The 19,800-nt window shown below is 37.8% G+C and overlaps 2 protein-coding genes across 2 annotated transcripts; one reads left to right on the top strand and one right to left on the bottom strand.

Annotated features, from left to right (window-relative positions):
• Positions 1 to 42: 42 nt before the first annotated feature.
• On the bottom strand, positions 43 to 13,065 carry LOC116286385 (BLOC-2 complex member HPS5). The gene is made up of 30 exons (XM_031692899.2): positions 12,938 to 13,065; positions 11,959 to 12,069; positions 11,587 to 11,648; positions 11,142 to 11,196; positions 10,806 to 10,931; positions 9,686 to 9,840; positions 9,474 to 9,506; positions 9,282 to 9,372; positions 8,825 to 8,907; positions 8,673 to 8,750; positions 8,349 to 8,440; positions 7,820 to 7,959; positions 7,614 to 7,724; positions 6,916 to 7,535; positions 6,775 to 6,833; positions 6,656 to 6,688; positions 5,714 to 6,089; positions 4,524 to 5,380; positions 4,221 to 4,341; positions 3,955 to 4,140; positions 3,334 to 3,450; positions 3,133 to 3,255; positions 2,923 to 3,035; positions 2,486 to 2,759; positions 1,719 to 1,794; positions 1,362 to 1,406; positions 1,225 to 1,282; positions 1,076 to 1,109; positions 905 to 984; positions 43 to 495 (listed from the first exon to the last, which is right to left on the bottom strand). The coding sequence occupies exons 1-30, from the start codon at positions 13,058 to 13,060 to the stop codon at positions 377 to 379; spliced, it is 4,551 nt and encodes a 1,516-aa protein (XP_031548759.2). The 5' UTR covers positions 13,061 to 13,065; the 3' UTR covers positions 43 to 376.
• Positions 13,066 to 13,218: 153 nt separating this feature from the next.
• Positions 13,219 to 18,047, top strand: LOC116286470 (lysosomal aspartic protease). The gene is made up of 8 exons (XM_031692995.2): positions 13,219 to 13,356; positions 14,060 to 14,325; positions 14,450 to 14,568; positions 14,694 to 14,893; positions 15,005 to 15,127; positions 15,813 to 15,954; positions 16,619 to 16,717; positions 17,538 to 18,047. The coding sequence occupies exons 1-8, from the start codon at positions 13,295 to 13,297 to the stop codon at positions 17,697 to 17,699; spliced, it is 1,173 nt and encodes a 390-aa protein (XP_031548855.1). The 5' UTR covers positions 13,219 to 13,294; the 3' UTR covers positions 17,700 to 18,047.
• Positions 18,048 to 19,800: the final 1,753 nt, after the last annotated feature.

The raw sequence follows: 19,800 nt of genomic DNA, 5'->3' as shown, positions 1-19,800 counted from the left end.
GATTAACGCGCAAGCTCAGGAGCAGTCAATGAGAGATTCACATAATTCACCAATAAAGCAGTGTTTTATTTGTTAACGAATCAATGTATAATTGTAAATATTTATTTAAAGAAATGATATTCAGAGTTTGTACTAAGAAAGGTAAGAATTTCGTGTTTGAGTAATATACTGTATTTTCTTTGATCGTCTTGGACAATTGAATTTTCTACTAAAACAGAATTACCAACTGATAAAATTATCTTGTCAAATAAATGTAATTCTATTATATTTTTTGTATTGTGTGTATTTTAAAATATTTCATTTCTATAATTTATAAAAATAGATACTTTTTATATTCTATCTATAATCTAAATAAGTCTTTGTTGAATTATTTCAGTTAAATCAAAGTAGAATTTTCTTCGTTTGTTACGCGCGCCTTACCCAATGTCTTCAAATTCTGGTGGAAACAAACTACGCATGCGCGTTCGGGAACACACAACCTGTGAAACACGTGACCTGCAAAAACAGGAAACAAAAAAACCCAAGTTAACCCAATATTTCAGGATACCATTTAAAAACTATTCTAAAACTAAAACTAAAACTATTGGTGCTACCCATTTCAGAACGTAATTCCCTAGAGTATCATTTCTTTGTTTAACGGTTGCACATTGGAAGACAAATGAATATGGATACACCTCAAACAAAGAATATTATAGATCCCTTGCAGCACGTAGGAAGGCAGCTCAATATGGAGGACATAACAATAGGTTTCCATTTCTCAGGAGATCAAAATTCTTGTTTTGTCCTCCAAATTGAGCTCCTTTGACGTCACATGCAAGGTTTCTATTCTCAATAGAATGACACGTGGTCTGTAGTCATGTCATGAAGACGGATTAGGTCTATTACCGAGGGTAATAAGACTTACCACATTCAAAGACAAGAAGGCCTTGGTTACTGGTTGACACTTGTTCTCCAAGCTGTAACGTACACACAGGACACACCGCGCTACGAAACATACAAAACAAACAAGTATTTAATTGGTTGAAGAAGCAAAAGAACTACATGTAATACACAGAATATTAAATAAAGAACTCACTCGGCGAGATGTATATTGACGCCCCAGTTTGTTGCTGGAAGAAAAGAAGACTTTTAGTTAAGGAATGCTATAAGTCTTAGAGCGATTTCCATTAGCTGTACTCAGTAAGAATGAATGGGGTTAAGAGTGCGCATGCGCCATTTACTGACCTGCATCTTCAATGGTCTTGACACGTGACAAGGAAGTGATGGAAGCGACAGAACCGTCCTGTGAGGGGAAAAACAGTTCGAGTACATTATGCCTGGGTAGCGAATAGCACGAGGGAAGTACAGTCAAGTTCACTTACTTTGCGTGGCTTCGATTCTTGTTCCTGAATTCTTTGGTAATTCATCTGAAAGATTAAAAATGAAAAAACGATTGACACTAACCTACAAACTCTAATCTTACCGATACCCTGAAACAACCTCTGGGCTGATCTAAATCAGGACAGATCAGCTAAGAAATTAGCAAGTTGGATTTTTCGGTAGCGGAAAACTGTATAACTTAGAGAAGTCCCTCTAATCAAGTGAGAGACCTAACAAACTCTACTCACATGTGATGCTAAGTCCAGAAATCAAATCTGAGACCCCAGAAGTGAGAGGTGAGTGCAATGCCCCTGATTCCCACTGCATAACTTGCGCAAAGCTTTAATCAATATCCTTACCTCGGGAGTAAGAACTCCTGCTCGCTTAGACCAGAAGTACGTATCCATTTTCGTCAGCATTTGATGGATGAGATTACTATATACATAAATAATACATAAATAATACATGGAATCAGAATCTGCTGACACAGCACCTTGACAACATTCCAGACAACATGCATTTCCTTGAGTATACACTCAATTGAAGAATCGTTGTCGGGTCCAGAAACAGAGAACATAGAAGCTGAGACCGAAATGGCACATTGGAAGTGCGTTAATTAGGTGCAAGTTGTGACCGGCGACCCGTGGCATCATCTACTGTTTTAATACGCGTTTGGCATTCTAAACCGACTGCATGGATGGCGCAAATGAATAAATTATAATATAATTATGTCATTTCCCATGTGCCATTTTGGTCTCAGCTTTTATATTCTATGTTTCTGAACCCGACAACGATTCTTCGATTGAGTGTATTAGTCAAGCAGTAACATTTAAAATACAGAGATTAGAAATGAAAGAATCTTATTCTCAAGGGCATGACACGTGGAATGAAATGGGGAAACTGTCGTGAAGTCTCAAGTATTTCTAGTAGTGGATTGTTATTCAATAGACCTATCCCGAATTCGCTTGGATGACCACGAAAACAATGGTTGGAAGTCGAGACTGAACTTGATTCTTTTATTCATAAAGTTCAACCTCGACTTGAAACCATTGTTTCGTGGCCAGTCAAGCGAATTCGGGATAGGTCTATTGCTTTTCTTACTATGATCCATTATATCGTTACTTACCCCTGTTCCTTCTCAATAACGATCCCCATGATACATTTATGGTAAAAGTTAACAGGGAGGGACATCTCTTGGTAAGGGACTTCCTGGAGTAATGGCACCAGACGCGAAGCCCCAAGCCGTTTGAGAGCCAAATGGACCACATTCTCCCAATTGATATCAGGTGACCAATCAGAATCCTTTATGACTGAGCATGCGTGTTGCTGATTCTGAGATGTCTTTGAAGCTACTAGTACCAGTAATGTCTTCCACTCGTCCAAACATTGCGGGGTGGGGCCTGGTGAGAATTAGTTATATATAGAAGCTATTGTTAGAATTAGTTGAAGAAAATGTCTTTTTCATCGTAGAAGATCTCGGACATTGTGTGTCAATAATATTCAATGAAAGTTTTATTTTACATTTTCAGCAGCTCGAGACTATTTTAGGTCATACTCACTCACCCCATGGTTTATCTGTATCAAGGTTGGCCATGTCCCCTAAAGACACGATGACTTGAATGATGGGATTCCTGTGGTTCATGGCCGCGAAGAGTCTGAGCACCCCGGCCCAATAGCTGAACAATGACACAGAAGGCAAACGAATGTCAATCAAATATTTATCGTTGGTGAATAACTTTTTGGAATGGTTGTCATGGATACTGCTGCTCTTACCCATGCCTCCAACAGATGTCGAGGAAAACAGACATTTCACTAATAACTCTTCTCTGACAAACAACATCTAACAACTGTTGAAGTTGCTCTTCCTGTTTCCATGGCAACTTGTGTGATCCTGACCTGTAAATAGCCAATCACAGCAAATCATTAGATTGTGTCAAACATGTGACAAACAAGTAAAGGTCAAAGGTCAATCACCTTGGTAACCCACAGTGGCAATGCCGCTGACCATCAGGATTGCTGGCAATTAATGCGCTATGGAACCAGTTTCTTGTAAACTCGAGGTCGCTACAAAGTGTACTAATCTTCTGGGTGCTAAAAATGAAAATGAAAACGTACGTCCTGGTCAGTTTGTTGTCTTCTTGCTATTGCTCCAATAACCTTATGGCATTTACTAAGTGAATAAAACCATATGAAAGCAGCTGGAAAAGGAACACAGGAATGGGAACTGAAAACTAGTAAACTAATTTTTGAGATAAAATCAGTAAATTAATGAAATTTCTTTGCTAAGATATGCTTTAATGGCTAGTTAACATATATCCATAGAATTTGAGCAAAGAAAAGCAGTTTTTAAAGTGTTTCGATCCGGAGATCCACCTTACCGAAGTCCAGTCCAAGGGCCGTTCCAGGTTACGATTCCGGATTTTCCAATTTAAAAAGTGCTCAAAATGACAATTTTAGTAAAAATACAGATAACTCAGCAATTTAACTACAGTTTGTTGTAGTGAACATTAAAATTTCACTGCATTAAAAGGTAAAATTCTTAAATCATTTAATAGCCTTATACCAACATGTTCCCATAGCAACACATTCTCGTACCGTCTTTCTCTGACGTCCACGCCCCATCGCAGTAGCTGGTCGATGTAGTACACAAAGTACTGGGCACTAGTTTGTGGGTCACGTGACATTCCGTGTCGGCAAATCTCCATGACTTCCCATGGCAACACATCCGGGTACATTCTGACGCAAGTCATTAGTGTCTCTCGTCCACTGAGCTCGTACAAGCTGAATTAAACAAAGAATTAAGTAAACTGTTGAGTTTTAATCTTAATCATTTGATGTGAATTAATCATATTTGTCATTACTTTACTAGATGCAGCAACAGCGAGTGTTGGTACTCAAGTATCCCATCATGCAACACATGCAGGGCTCGGGTCACGTTTCCTTCCTTTATATGATTGCTGACGTCGTCTTGATTCAAAGACTCTGAAATAAAATTAATTTTCAACATTTAACTCGTGCGTTTTCTTGGTATATATTTTTTAATACATTATGACTTCATAATAAACCTTAAATAAAATGCACAGGTACAGACCATGCTATGACGTCATGCGTGTATTTATCAAAGAATAAACGTGTGTAAGAAGGGAGTGCATTGATATACAAACCTCTAATACACTGCAGTAGTACAGACCAGCTCGCATCCTTGTGTCCTGTTGTCACGCCTAATGTACCTCGAATATCTTTCACTCGTAACAGTTCAAAATATCTTTTGATAAAATAAGCTCTGTCCCAGTCTCTTTTCTTCTCACCTTCAGCCTCCTGGGAGGCTTGGGAAAGAGAAGTCATTAATATATGTTTTAGAAACGACTCGTGATTCCATGAACATGAATCACACGTCCATCCAGTACGTGTTTCATAATTTGATAGTGAAGTCCCATTAGAATTTTCCCGTTTGATATTTCGCTCATGTGAGACTTCTCTAGAACTTTCCATATCAACGTAACCATCACGTGACTGCTCTTTATCACCTATGACGTCAGCATTGTCACGTGATTGGTCTATGTCACGTGGGCTTTCCCTTGCATCTCTCATGCTGTCAGATTGCAGTGTATTATTAAGGGAACAAATCTCTTGATCACGTGAGATGACGTCAGTAGTAGATTCACCATGACAACTAGAGCTCTTCACTTCTATTTTAACTTCAGTGTAATCGCGAGAACAGTCCTTTTCATCATGCGTTCTTTCTTCAATTTCCTTTCTAACAAGAACAGAACTATCACGTGAACATTCTTCTTGATCACGTGCATACATTCCTGTATCCAGACACATTTGAGTTAACATACAAACATCAGCATATGAAGTCTCGTTTAGCCAGTCTTTCAGACATACACCAGGGCTTTGTGATGAAGATGACGATTTGTTACATGAGTCAAGCGCTCTGTGTAGGACTGGTATCCATTCTTGCAGCACGTGACGTAATGCCTTTCTATTGTACAACATCTTTGGTGCTCGAACTTCCTCTCTGTGAAATAAGAACGAAACAAACATGTCTAGTACAAAAACTCACCCTCTTCATTTGGTACAATATTTGTTTCTAAGTGTCACCAGTAAAGAAAGAAATGATACTAAATGGAATAACACACGGTCTGTTTAACCATAGCATTTTTCTCTTGCATCCTCCAGAAGCTAATGCTCAAAAATCAAAATCACGATGTATGTAATTTTTCAATGTCAACTAGTGCTGCCTTTCTAGGTGTCTTTCAGTCTGTGTGTCTGTGTGTCTGCCTCACTGTCTGTCTCTGTCTCTCTGTCTCTTTGTAGATCATGTCTTACACCACGGGTTTCCAAAACTCACCTGACTTTAGTTGTCACGTTTTCTAGCTCTTCAACATTAGCAGGGCAAGGCACCTGAACCACCTCTTCCTTTTCCTCTTCCTTAACCTCCCCTTCATTTTGGTCTGGGAGACCCTGGGTTGAATGAAAATCAAAGGGGTTGCCGGCACCATTGTCTCCTGGGGTTAGTTTCTTCTTTATCAAGACTTTTGCTTTAGATAACATTGCAGGGATTGCAGGAGGGAGCTCTGAGGGAACATCATTCAGAGTGGGTGCAATAACATAAGATATGGGAGAGGCCCTCTCAGATTGGGACCTTTTAAGCTTCATTTTTGTGTCTTCGTATGATGAGTATGAATCCGAACGCATTTTCATTTCCTGTTGTGTGCCAGACTTTTCTGAAAAGATGAATTATCATATTATCTCACTCAACATCATTAGCATTATCACCACCATGATCATGTATCTATGTATCATCTTTATCATTACCATCAGCAGCAGCAGCACTCATCGACATGTATCATCACCACCACTATCACTATCATCATGTATCATCATCATCATGTATCATCATGTACCATCACCATCATGTACCATTTTCATCATGTATCATTATCATGTATCATCATCATATATCATCATCATCATGTATCATTTTCATCATGTATCATTATCATCATGTATCGTCATCATGTATCATCATCATCATGTATCATTATCATCATGTCTCATCATCATCATCTTGTACCATCATTGTCATAATGTATAATCATCATCATGTATTCTCACCATTATCATCCCAATTGTCTTCAGTACATCCATCACCTTTATCATCATCATCACCACCACCATCACCATCATCACCACCACCAGCACCACCACCACCACCACCATCATCATCATCAACACCATGCACTAGTATCACCATCCTATATACCGTCATGTCTCAACATCAGATACTTACTTTCAGGGGATTTATTTGAAGGTGTGTTTATATCTGCAAGAAAAACCACAGAAAGAAACTGATTATTCATTAAACAATCAAAGCATAAATTACAAGTATCTTTACATTGAAGTACCCACCTACAGTTACAACCCTTCTCTTTTTCTTCCTTTTTTCTCTAACTTTATCCTTGGTTCTCCTAACACAAAATATACATGAGAGTAAATATTTGATTTACAAACTAAAACGATTCTCCCAAACAGACATATAAGGTACAGTACCTTGTACTAATATCCACACCATCCGAATCGAATTTAGGTTCATTTTCATCAGATAAATCCATGACTCCATCAGACCCAGGTGCACTTAAGCTAGCTGTCTTTCTTGGGACGCCAGGGGACGGCATTTCTGAGACACTCAAATCTGCCCCACCACTCATCTCCTCAGTAGCTGGTCCCTCATTTGTTACAGTTTCCATTCTCTCATCCTCTCCTCGTTCCTCAGTAAAATCTTCATCTTTCTTTGTCTCCTTTGTTGGAGAATCTGCGGCCTTTTTCCTAAAGCTTGGTAGCCTGAGTAAATTAGATTTTTGTCTCTCTCCTGCAAATTTCTTTGCCTTTGCAGCAACAGAAAACAGAGCATTTTCAAAGGAAAGCTCTTTCTTATCCTTCTGGAAGCCACTTGCTTGTTCACCATTGACGTCACCTTGATTGACTGACAGGTTGTCATCATCCTCCAATCCTGAGTCCATATGGTGACTACAGATATCACTGTTGACACTCATGGTTTCAGGGCTGTCAATCATATTCCTATCACCGTGGAAACCAGGTGGCTTGTCTGTGAACATGTTTGTATTTTCCTGGAGAAGTTGTTCTAGTTCTTGCAAGGATTCTACAAGTTCCTGTGTGACAAAATTATACCACGATAAAATCAGTGATGTTATTATTGACGCAGGGGTGCAATAACACTAGTTACATACCTGAGAATCTGGTTGCTCTTGGATACCCCTTATTAGTGATGTTACCATGGAAACAGGGACCCATTCTCTGGCAGTGCCTGGGATAAGATAGGACTTGCATTCAAGGGCAACCTACAGCAAATATAAGCTTAGAATCAAGAGGATGAAGACAAAAAAGCATAAAGAGATGGAAAATGTAATACTAGAAGGAAGTGAGAATGACTTGCCTTAATGCATTGATTGAAGTCACTGATTTCAAAGAGCCGAGCAACAGTCTCTTTGACTGTCAGCACACCATACCAAGTCATGTGACCCTCACTGTGGTATATGTAGAATTGGTTCCCATGGCAACAGACATCTGAGATTTCTGTAACAGAATGAAATGAGATTTTAAAATGGGTATGACTGAATGAATAATTAATGGTTTAAGTGGATAATGGTTTTGATACATAGGTATGCATGATGATGATGATACATGATGATGATGATACATGATGATACATGATGATGATACATGATGATGATACATGATGATGATACATGATGATACATGATGATGATACATGATGATGATGATGCATGATGATGATACATGATGATGATACGTGATGATACGTGATGATGATACATGATGATGATACATGATGATGATACATGATGATGATACATGATGATGATGATACATGATGATACATGATGATGATGATGATAATAATGATGTTAATAATGATGATGGTGATACAACAAACATCAAACCTTGGTTTAGCTGATACCATCCAGCAAGTTGTCCTAACACAGGATCAAGAAGAAAGATGTTTGAGTCCTGCCAGGTTAGCAAGAAGCGTTCTCTGTTGATTCAATAAAACATGCAAATAAACACAAAAATAGCAAAACAAATTGCTGTAAACTTTATCAAGCCCCAAGAAAAGGATGGGGATCTTATTGACCCTACTCCAGGGAAGTTTCATAAAGAAAGCAAATCGTAATTACAGCTGAATGGAGGAGTTAGATGCTTGAAATACTTTTATGGATTGAAGCATGGATGTGCAAAAATAAGCAAAAACAAGTATCTTGTCTTACCTGATCAACAACAGCTTAGCAAAGTTCAAGGACTTTGGCTTGTGTTCATCCTTTGAATGAGTTGTCTCAGCATCGTGCCTAACCAATAATCAATAGAGTCAATACAGTTATAGCAAACTACTGGCATTAGTGTGTCCATTTTCTATACTTACCCATAGCCCAGCACTGGTGATGGTGGAACGGCTAGGAGCTGCTTGTAATGTTGTGTAGAAATAACCTGGCCATCAATACTTGCCTTAAAAAAGGAAATAAATGAATGGTTGGATGAAGGAATGGATGGATGGATGAATTGTATATGGATGAGATGGTTAGATGAGATGGGTGGATGGATGGGTGGGTGGATGGATGGATGGATGGATGGATGGATGGATGGATGGATGGATGGATGGATGGATGGATGGATGGATGGATGGATGGATGGATGGATGGGTGGGTGGGTGGGTGGATGGATGGATGAATGGATGGATGGATGGATGGATGGATGGATGGATGAATGGACAGACAGATAGATGGACAAATCAGTAAGTTAGTGTCTATTGAGTCATAAAAGGAGTGTGTAAATCCATATATAAAAAAAATAAAAGGTAAGAGTTAGACATCAATCCAAACCTCCCATAATCTTGACCCTGGACGTGCTGTGTAGATTGTAGCACTTTCTTGGTTGAACTGCTTTAAGAAGCATGCACCAAAAGCTCCTTCCCTTTGAAGGAATAAAACCTCTTATGAAAAAATAATTATGATTGTATGTACCTTGCGCAACCATTCACTAATTTAATAACAAATACATAAAAATATTATTACCTTGGTTTGGAACCAACAAGCCAGCATTGGGACCTGGAAAAAAAATACTGATCAACAACAGCATCATCATCATCATCATCATCATCATTGTTATCATTGCCATTGTCACCATTATCATGTATCATCATCATTGCCATTGTCATCATTATCATGTATCATCATCATTATCATCATCCATATCATCATCATCATTATCATTATTGTTTGCTTACATTGCCAGATCTAGTACAGCAGTCTTCGTCATGGTAGATATAAGCAGCTTCTCTGCAACATAGTCCAACTGGTTTATGGTTGTCTCACTTTTCCCGACAATGGCACTTTTATGACCAATAAGACTTTTCTTAGGCTGACTGACACTTGAGCCAAACTGGTAGCAATTTTGAATGAAAACAAGCACATCAAAAATGTCCTTCAATCATCATTATTATCACCATCATCATTACTAACATCACCATCTATATCATCAATCATTAATCATTGTCATTACAGTCATGCATCATTATCATCATGTATCATCATCATCATGTATCATCATCATGTATCATCATCATGTGACATCACCATGTATCATCATCATCATGTATCATCATCATGTATCATCATCATCATGTATCATCATCATGTATCATCATCATGTATCATCATCATGTATTATCATCATGTATCATCATCATCATGTATCATCATCATGTATCATCATCATGTATCATCATCATGGATCATCATCATGTATCATCATCATGTATCATCATCATGTATCATCATCATGTATCATCATCATGTATCATCATCATGTATCATCATCATGTATCATCATCATGTATCATCATCATCATGTATCATCACCATGTGTCATCACCATGTATCATCATCATCATGTATCATCACCATGTATCATCATCATCATGTATCATCATCATATATCATCATCATATATCATCATCATCATGTATCATCATCATGTATCATCATCATCATGTATCATCATCATATATCATCATCATGTATCATCATCATCATGTATCATCATCATGTATCATCATCATGCATCATCATCATCATGTATCATCACCATGTATCATCACCATGTATCATCACCATGTATCATCATCATCATGTATCATCATCATCATCATGTATTATCATGTATCATTATCATCATCATATATCAACATCATCATTTATCATGTATCATCATCACTATCATCATAATTATATCATCATCATTATATCTATTCCCATAGTGAACTTTTAAAGGGGTATAAGTTCCAACATTATATTCATCTCCCTTGATGGGTAGGCATATTACTTAGAGCTCGTTAAGTGTAATACCTTAACAGGTAAATATGCTGCACTAACAAATCCCTGATCATCACCAGCAAACAGTCTGCTATCATTATCATCCCAGCAAAAGCAGGTTACTCTTGCATTCTTGTGCTCTTCTGATCGTCTTAAACACTGCAATCATAATAATTATATTAATTGCTAACACCTTCAAATTAACTATAACTTCTAATGCAATATTTTCAGTATTGATTCTACATGAAATAAATAGTTGGATGGTAAAATATTTGAGTGATGCATCTTGGAGATGTCAAGGTTTATACTTCCAATATATTAATGAGTATGCTTTCAGGACATCTGATTACATACAGACAGATCAACTACCTTTGGTTTGTCTCTGGTTCTTGAGCCAATGTCAATCACTAAAACAATACCGTTACTATGGGGAAAAAATACAAAAATCCAAGTTTGAGTCATGGTATATATATATATTTATTTAGTAAAAATACACAGGGATTATTGAAAATCTCGCATGCTGATTGGTGGAGAAACTCACGCTATCACACGATAATCACCTCCAGCAATAATCCAAAATGGCGGTCAGCGGCTTTGTTGCTGTTACCGGAAAAAAATGTCTTTTATCTCCTTTTTTTCCTTTTTTTGAAAGAATCACCTGTGTATTTATACCGAAACAATTATTTGCCTCAGCCTCAGTGAATATCGAAGAATATTTACCATGGCGCTCACTTCTCAGTAAATATTCCCTGATATTCACTTTGCCTTCGGTGAATAATTGTTAAATAAATTATGTTAAATAAAAACTCCAAACCTTGTTGCAACACCCAGATAGCTTTTTTCATGAGCAAAACAAAGCCTAATGATTCCTCCTTCCTAAAAGAAGTTAAAGGAAGAATTTTAGAAAAACACTTTGCAATGCATTACTGCGCAATGTGCAAAAGTATGGCTACATTTAATGTCTCGGCATACTTCTGTATGAACATTGGCACAGGTTCTATATGTTAAACCATCACATTCAATGGTTTTGCCAACTGAAATATTGCGTGCAAATGCTCTTTGGCAGGAAAGAGCCAGTGCATAGAAGCATGTGAATACATTAAATGTGGTCATACTTTTGATCATTGCCCAAGATCATCAGGAAGAATATTAATAGTCATGTAAGTGGTAGTGGTTTGATGGATACCTTGGTTGATATAAGTCGAACATACTTCAGCGTCTTTCTGTTGTATATGTAGATACCACCAGATGTGTTGCCGACAGCAAGGTACTTCCTTCCAGTAGACATACATGTATGCTATTGGTCATTAAATCAAATTATCATCAGACGATGTATCATCATCACTATCATCAATATGCATCATCATCATGTATGTATCATCATTTAATGCATCATCATCATCATGTATGTATCATCATCTATCATCAATATGCATCATCATCAAGTTTGTATCATCCTCAACATTATCATCAATATGCATCATCATTGTCATCATCATCATCATGTATCTATCATCATCAATATGCATTTAATCATCATCATGTACGTATCATCATCTATCATCAATATGCATCATCATCTTCATCAATCATCATCATGTATCTATCTATCATCATCACTATTATCAATATGCATCATTATTCTCATGTATGTTCCAGGTCCACAATTGATTGAGAGCCATGGGCATGCTTTGTACCATTAGTATCACCCCACCCCTCCCCTGTAAAGACGATAAGACACAAGGGGATAATAGGTGATGATATCATATACTGGTCTGGTGCTTCACACATGACACCCAGCTGTTTGACTTGTAAAATCCTATTTCACTAGATTTATACATTAGGATATGAAAATTATAATCTTAAAATGCGTTTAGATTGTTAATAGTTTTAGAAAAGCTATGAAAACTGTCAGATTGATTCTTAACTCCATTTGTCAAATCCAACTCTATCAATAAATTAAAAACTGCCAAGTTATAATTAGGTAATGACATGCTTACAACCAAGTTTACCAAACAGATACATCAACAAACATTGACTTTGAAAAAAACAGTTCTTACAAATAAGTCACAACAAAAATAAAGTGAATCCTACTTGTATTTCGACATTTTGTTATGTTGCAACATGTATTAGATACATAAAATAAACAAAACATCAAAACTTGCCTTGATTCTAGACATACTCATAAGGGAGCCATAGATATCTTGTAGAGATCCCATTTCGACAAGAAAGACCCCATATTCACCCAAAACCTTTATGAGACTCGAACCTCCACTGTCAGCCGCCATCTTTGTTTTGCTTTCAATTTCCGAGAACTCTTCCGAGAAAATACTGGAGCTGATCGTGAATCCGAATACCTTCCGAGTTGATAGCGAATGTTTTACGAGAGGTCTCGTGACATGAATGTGACCCTACCACGTGGTATTCACGTATATAAACTACGAAACAAACTATTTTCATTCTTCTCGATTCTTTATTCATTGTCAACAGGGAATTAGAAGAAGCTACAAAACTCTGTCAAAATGAAGATCTTTGGTATATTTGCCTTCGTTCTTGCCTTTAGCCTGTCCCAGGCTATAATCAGGTAAGTTATATTCGGATTAATGGGTTGAAAAGTGAAGCAATTTATGAAAATTTGGTCTGAAAATATCTGAACGTTTGTCAAAAATGTCTATTTAGAGTTCCTGTTTTTTTGCTGGCACAAAGGGAAAGGGAAAGGGGGCTCTCTTGTTAGAGTTCATTCTACAGTTATTTTCGCCCGGGTTTTCGGTGGTCTTAAGTTTTAAGATCGTTTAATCATTGCCAAAAAACTTGGATGAAATATAATTTGACCAGAATTTCGTAACAGCTGTTTGAAATAATTTTTTCTTTTTGACAAACACAAAACGCTTTGTTTTTCTTCCTTCAGCGAAACGTCAAAGAATAAAAAAAATCAATGTCATTGCAACTAGAAGTAGAATAAACGAACATTTGTGACAATCACATGGTCAGCAAACACGAGTTTCGTAGTGTACTCTTGAAATCAAGTTACATTCAAGTTGTTGACAGCGAATAAACTTATGACGTCTTTATCATTGAACAAGTACAAAGAGGATTGAAAATGTTTGCCATTGTCTTTTAATAACTGCCATAACCTTCTTTACTTTAATTTTCATCTTGAAAACAAAGTTCCTTGAGAAATCAAATAAAGATATTGTCAAAAAATGTCTAAACTAAACACAACTCATCAAAAAAAAAATTTTAATATGGATTATAGATTCAAAGACAAGTAATTTCTTAATATTCAGGATCCCTTTACACAAGATGTCAACAGCAAGACATGAGTTGAAGAAAGTTGGTATCACAGCCAAAGATATCAAGAAAAAACTAGGTGCAAAATATCAGGGTCTGTCTGGAGAGGCCCCTGAACCACTGACTGACTACATGGACGCACAGTACTATGGAGAAATCTCTATTGGAACCCCGGGACAACCCTTCAAAGTCATTTTTGACACTGGTTCTTCAAATCTGTGGGTGCCATCCAAACACTGTAGCTGGTTGAACATTGCCTGCTGTAAGTAATATTGGTATTTTTGTGATTTTCTTTTCTTTTGATGTTGTCACTTGTGGCATTATTGATCACAAACACAGTACATAACCTTTATTACGTTTGCTATAACCTCCATGGTTTATTTCAGTGTTGCACAACAAGTACGACAGCAGCAAGTCCAGCACCTACAAGAAGAATGGAACAGAGTTTGCCATTCGTTACGGCAGTGGAAGCTTGTCAGGTTACCTCAGCACGGATACTGTTACAGTAAGAAATATGAAATATTGTTCATTCCTATTAGATGTATTTTTACTATCTCAAAATCTTTAGAAACTGAACTTCAAATTTTATTGAACCATAAATTATATTATATATGATTTCATTAAATCTAGGTTGCGTCACTAGCTGTAAAGGACCAAACATTTGCCGAGGCTATCAAGGAGCCTGGTATCACATTTGTTGCTGCTAAATTTGACGGCATTCTTGGGATGGGGTATTCTTCTATATCTGTTGATGGTGTAGTACCTGTTTTCTACAACATGGTTGCACAGAAGCTTGTGCCATCTCCAGTTTTCTCTTTCTACTTGAACAGGTAGTTCAACTGTAGCCCTCAGCATTGCTGTTTACGTCTGTGTTAGACTATTGTCCTTAATATTGTTTATTGATGATTTCTGTATTGTTTAATACTGTTGTTTTTCTTTAGAGACCCTAAGACCTCTCCAGGTGGTGAACTTCTTCTTGGTGGCAGTGATCCTAAGTACTACAAGGGTAACTTCACTTACCTTCCGGTCACACAGCAGGGGTACTGGCAGTTCAAGATGGACAGGTAATTAGTTTCTATGACAACCTACACCTTCCAGTGCTAGTCCGATACATTCCTGGCCTAGTTGTAATGTGTTGCGTGAAAATGAAAAGCAACTTTCCATTCTTAAGAGAATAAGATTCGAAATAATTGAAAACTTTTGGTAGGGATGCATGGCCTTCGTGAATGAGCTCAGAACATGCTTCAGTAGTGATAGTTGATGATGATGAACAATGGTTGTGACCATCATGATGATGATGATGATGACCATAGAGGTAGTCATAATGGCCATGATGTTGCATGTAACTAGTGTTAATGTTGATGACGATGATGTTATTGAATAATGGTTATGGTTAGTAATCATCTGATGATGATGATGTTGGTAATTTCAGGCCCCGTCCACATGTGCCTGCAAATTTTTGTGTCCGTATCCGCAAATTTTATGAAAACGGATACGTGTGGACGGTGAAAATGATTCAATTACGCTGCGTGTGGACGCAAACATTTTTGTATCCGCAAAAAATAATTTGCACATACCAAAATTTCCGGATACGTGTGGATGGGGCCTCAATGGCATTTGTGATATTGTTAGGGTTGAGGATAATTATAATTATTGATAGTAAAAATCATCAACTTGTGATGACAATGAAAGTTTTTTTCTTGGTTTTCAATAATGATATATGACATATTCTTATTTAATTCTCCACAGCATCAATTTGAATGGAAAGACGTTCTGTGCCGATGGATGCCAGGCCATTGCAGATACAGGAACGTCACTGATTGCTGGCCCCACTACTGAAATCCAAAAGATCAACTCCTTGATTGGAGCCTTGCCCATTGTCGGTGGAGAGGTAACATTAATGATACAGGAACTCTGTCTTCTAGAGGCTGTGCTGTTTTTCTCTGTAACAATCAAGTTCATCTTATACCCTGAAACAACCTCTGGGCTGACCAAAGTCAGGGCATGGCTAACTCACAGATAGAACTCAAACAACCTCTGGGCTGATCTAAGTCAGGGCACGGCTGACTCACAGATAGAACCCTGAAACAACCTCTGGGTTGATCTAAGTCAGGGCATGGCTAACTCACAGATAGAACCCTGAAACAATCTTTGGGAAGATCAAAGTCAGGGCACAGCTAATACACAGATGGAAGCGTAATTTAGCTGTTTAGGTTTTGTGAAAGGAGGAAAACTCAAGAACCATGAGAAAACCCTCCAATCAAAGGACTGACCTAAAAAAATATACTCACATGTGATGCCGAGTCTGGTAATCAATCCCTAGATCCCAGTGGTGAGAGGCGAGTGCACCATCACTACACCACCCTTGATTCACTAATGTATGTGATATTGAGTCCAGGAATCAAACCTGAGACCCCAAAGGTAAGAGGCGAGTATACTTATACTACGTCACCCTTGATTCCCTTTTCTATAGCCCCTCAGAGAGGTACCCTCTTATCATAAGCAAAACTCCTTAAGAAAGAAGAGTAATATTGTGTTTCTGTTTGTTGTTGTAGTACATGGTTAACTGCAGCAAGATTGCCAGTCTTCCAAACATTGATTTCAAACTTGGTGGGAAGACGTTTACACTTACTTCTGAGCAATATGTGTTGAAGGTTAGTCAATGGCCTCCAATAGTTCTTGTTACAGATCCCTGCACCATCTTGAAAAGTAGCCTTGCCTTTGCATCGAAGCAAGATCAACGTTGAGCTTGCAATGATAGACACCCTTTTTGACACCTTAGACAATTATTCACAAGTCTCTATCATTGCAGGCTCACTAATGCAAAGGCATGGCTACCTTTCAAGATTGTGCAGAGAGTTGTGAAGGGGACTAAGTATTGCATGAAGATGAGAAACAATCTTGATCTTGATGGGGGGAGGGGGGAGGGGGAGGTAGGTAGTGATGTTCAAGGTAAACATAACTAAAGTGGAATATTATGATAAACGTTAATCAACGTTTATGATGTAAAGAAGTCTGGATTGAGATTATAATGCTAGGAATAATGACTTTCATGATGATAATGATACATGATGATGATACATGATGATGATGCTACATGATGATGATGATACATGATGATGACGATACATGATGATGACGATACATGATGATACATGATGATGATGATACATGATGATGATGATACATGATGATGATGATACATGATGATGATGATACATGATGATGATGATACATGATGATGATGATACATGATAATGATACATGATGATGATGATACATGATGATGATAGTGTTGGTGGTGGTAATGAATATAATGTTGGTAGTGACACAAGATAAGTATTATGATGATGATGATGATACAGGATGATACATGATGGTATTGGTAGTGACACATGATCATCAGTATGATGATGATAATAATGCATCACAATAACATTAACTAATGATGACAATGATATGCTTTTTCTCCAGGTGACTGCTCTTGGTCAAACTGAGTGCATCAGTGGTTTTCTCGGCATTGACATTCCACCCCCCAGGGGACCCTTATGGATTCTCGGTGATGTCTTCATTGGTCCATACTATACAGAGTTTGACTTGGGTGCCAATCGTGTTGGTTTTGCTGAAGCAGTCTAAGTACAAATTATGGATGAATGCATGTGCTATAGATGTATTGCCAATTACTCTCGTGAGATTTTATACTCACAAAACGAGAGATGGATGAAACGATATAATGTAGTGAAGTATATCATATGAAAAGCTTAAATTTCTGATGTGAAAATTCTTAATTAATGCATAATCGTGCAACAAACAGTAAGCAGTAAATATTGTGTCATTTTCATCAACATCTTGCTTAGTTTTACTCACATAGCTTTAAAATGGAGTGTCAATCTGCAATGTACATTTGATTTTTTTCATACAGTTTGGTTTGAGTACAATTTTTTATGAAAAATTTGAAAAAAAATAAAAGCCGTTGATATTTAATTTGTCTTGAATGAATGTTAATAGTTGCAACACTCGATGTGCATGGGTGGATTTGGGGGGGGGGGGGGGGGGGGGAGGGATGGTGCTGCATCATGTAACAACACTTCTCCATTTTAAAAAGATGCAGGAAAAAATTTCCCTCGTGTTGACAAATGTTTGTGCACCCTAACCGAGTCAGCGTTTCTACAGCTTCCATAATACAAATTACGATAGGCCAAGTGCATTCCTAATCATTGCACGATTTTTGCAGCACCTGTCCATGATGGCACAGCTTCAGCAAATGCGAGTAAACTGGCGGGTGGGTACCTGCTTGCATGCGTACATGAACTTAGCATGGCCTTGCCAGATGTGGTCACTGACTGTGCATGGGCTGGTTGGGTGGAGGTATCATCACTATCAGACATAATCCTTCCTCTCTTCAAGCACAGGAAGGTTTTAACCTTGGGTGTGTGTGAGGCAGGGTTGCCATGGAGACCTGCAGTTCATTCCCTTTCGTGTGTCACCCAACCTTCAGCTTATTTTTTGGCGAAGAGTAGGATGATGCGGTGCCGGCATAAACCTCTAAAAAGCAACTTTAACCCCTAAAAGAGAGATTTTGAACGTCTCCCTGATATGATTTTAACCTTAAAAGATACCCCTTTGAAACAAGATAATCGTTCAAGTACCCCTTACTAATACCGTACGTGTTGAGAACCAACAGTTTCTCCTTTTTCCCCTCTAAAAAAGAAGGTGACTAACGATTTCAACCCCTAAACGATACGCCCTAGCTTCTTCATATGAGAGTACCCCAATCCACGGGGCGATTTCATTTTAACGTGTTCGTCTTTCCTATGGGTGGCAAAGGGTTACGCGTGACAGGTGACGCGGGCGGAGCAAAACATTTTTCTCTCATGAAAAAGGTCCTTTCAATGGATGTGAAATAATCATTGTCTAATGGAGTTCACATCCAGTGAAAGGACCTTTGAAGCTTTCATCAACTCTTAAACCATTTTCGTCCATTCGCTCTTTTTACATATTTATCTTTTTGCTCCTTTTTAATAATGGATGGGCTATTAAGATTCTTTCTATAGTCTATTTTATAGTTTTATTGATTATTTGTTTTTTGTTTTTTGTTTAGCAAAACATATAACTTTTCGATTATGAAATAAAGGTCCTTTCAATCAACCAAACAACCAAAACGAGTTGTAATCAATTGAAAGTTACGAAAAAAATGTTAAACCATTTTTTCAGGAGACATACTTTTCAGGTCACCCATCCAGGTACTAACTTCGCTCAACCGGACTTGACTTAGAGCCATAATATGAAAGCCCACGTTTTATCCACAGAACCACGGTTCCAGGTTAATCAGCATAACAATAGTAGTGAAAACAATGCACCGGATAGACTAGACTTTTTAACATTACTTCATCAACCGATTCCGTGCGTGGCAGAGATGCAAGGGATTAGCCGATATGGTCTGGGGGCCGGCTGGTCTCTCCCCTGATGCTTCGGCTAGAACATTTTCTTGCGTAATTCGTACACCCAAGGGCAGAAGGATTTAATCGCCGTCAGGTCCGAAGTCCATACGACGCCTCAGCTCTGCGGATGTCTCGGGGGTATGGCAAAGTTGAATCGATTTTTTTAAAATTTGTTTTTAATATGTCGTTGGGCTCGAAACCCGTCGTATCCAGATAAGATTTTCTTTTTTTCTTCTTTCTTTTTTTAAATGCATATATTATTATTATTATTTGCTATTATTTCTGTTTATATGCTA

This window comes from Actinia tenebrosa, unplaced genomic scaffold, assembly GCF_029948245.1.
Source record: "Actinia tenebrosa isolate PJP-AT-01 unplaced genomic scaffold, QUT_ActTen_1.0 PGA_scaffold6__47_contigs__length_16458017, whole genome shotgun sequence".
In the NCBI taxonomy this organism is placed as follows: domain Eukaryota; kingdom Metazoa; phylum Cnidaria; class Anthozoa; order Actiniaria; family Actiniidae; genus Actinia; species Actinia tenebrosa.
Note: the sequence above shows the minus strand (reverse complement) of the source record. Positions and strands in the feature narration are given on the sequence as shown.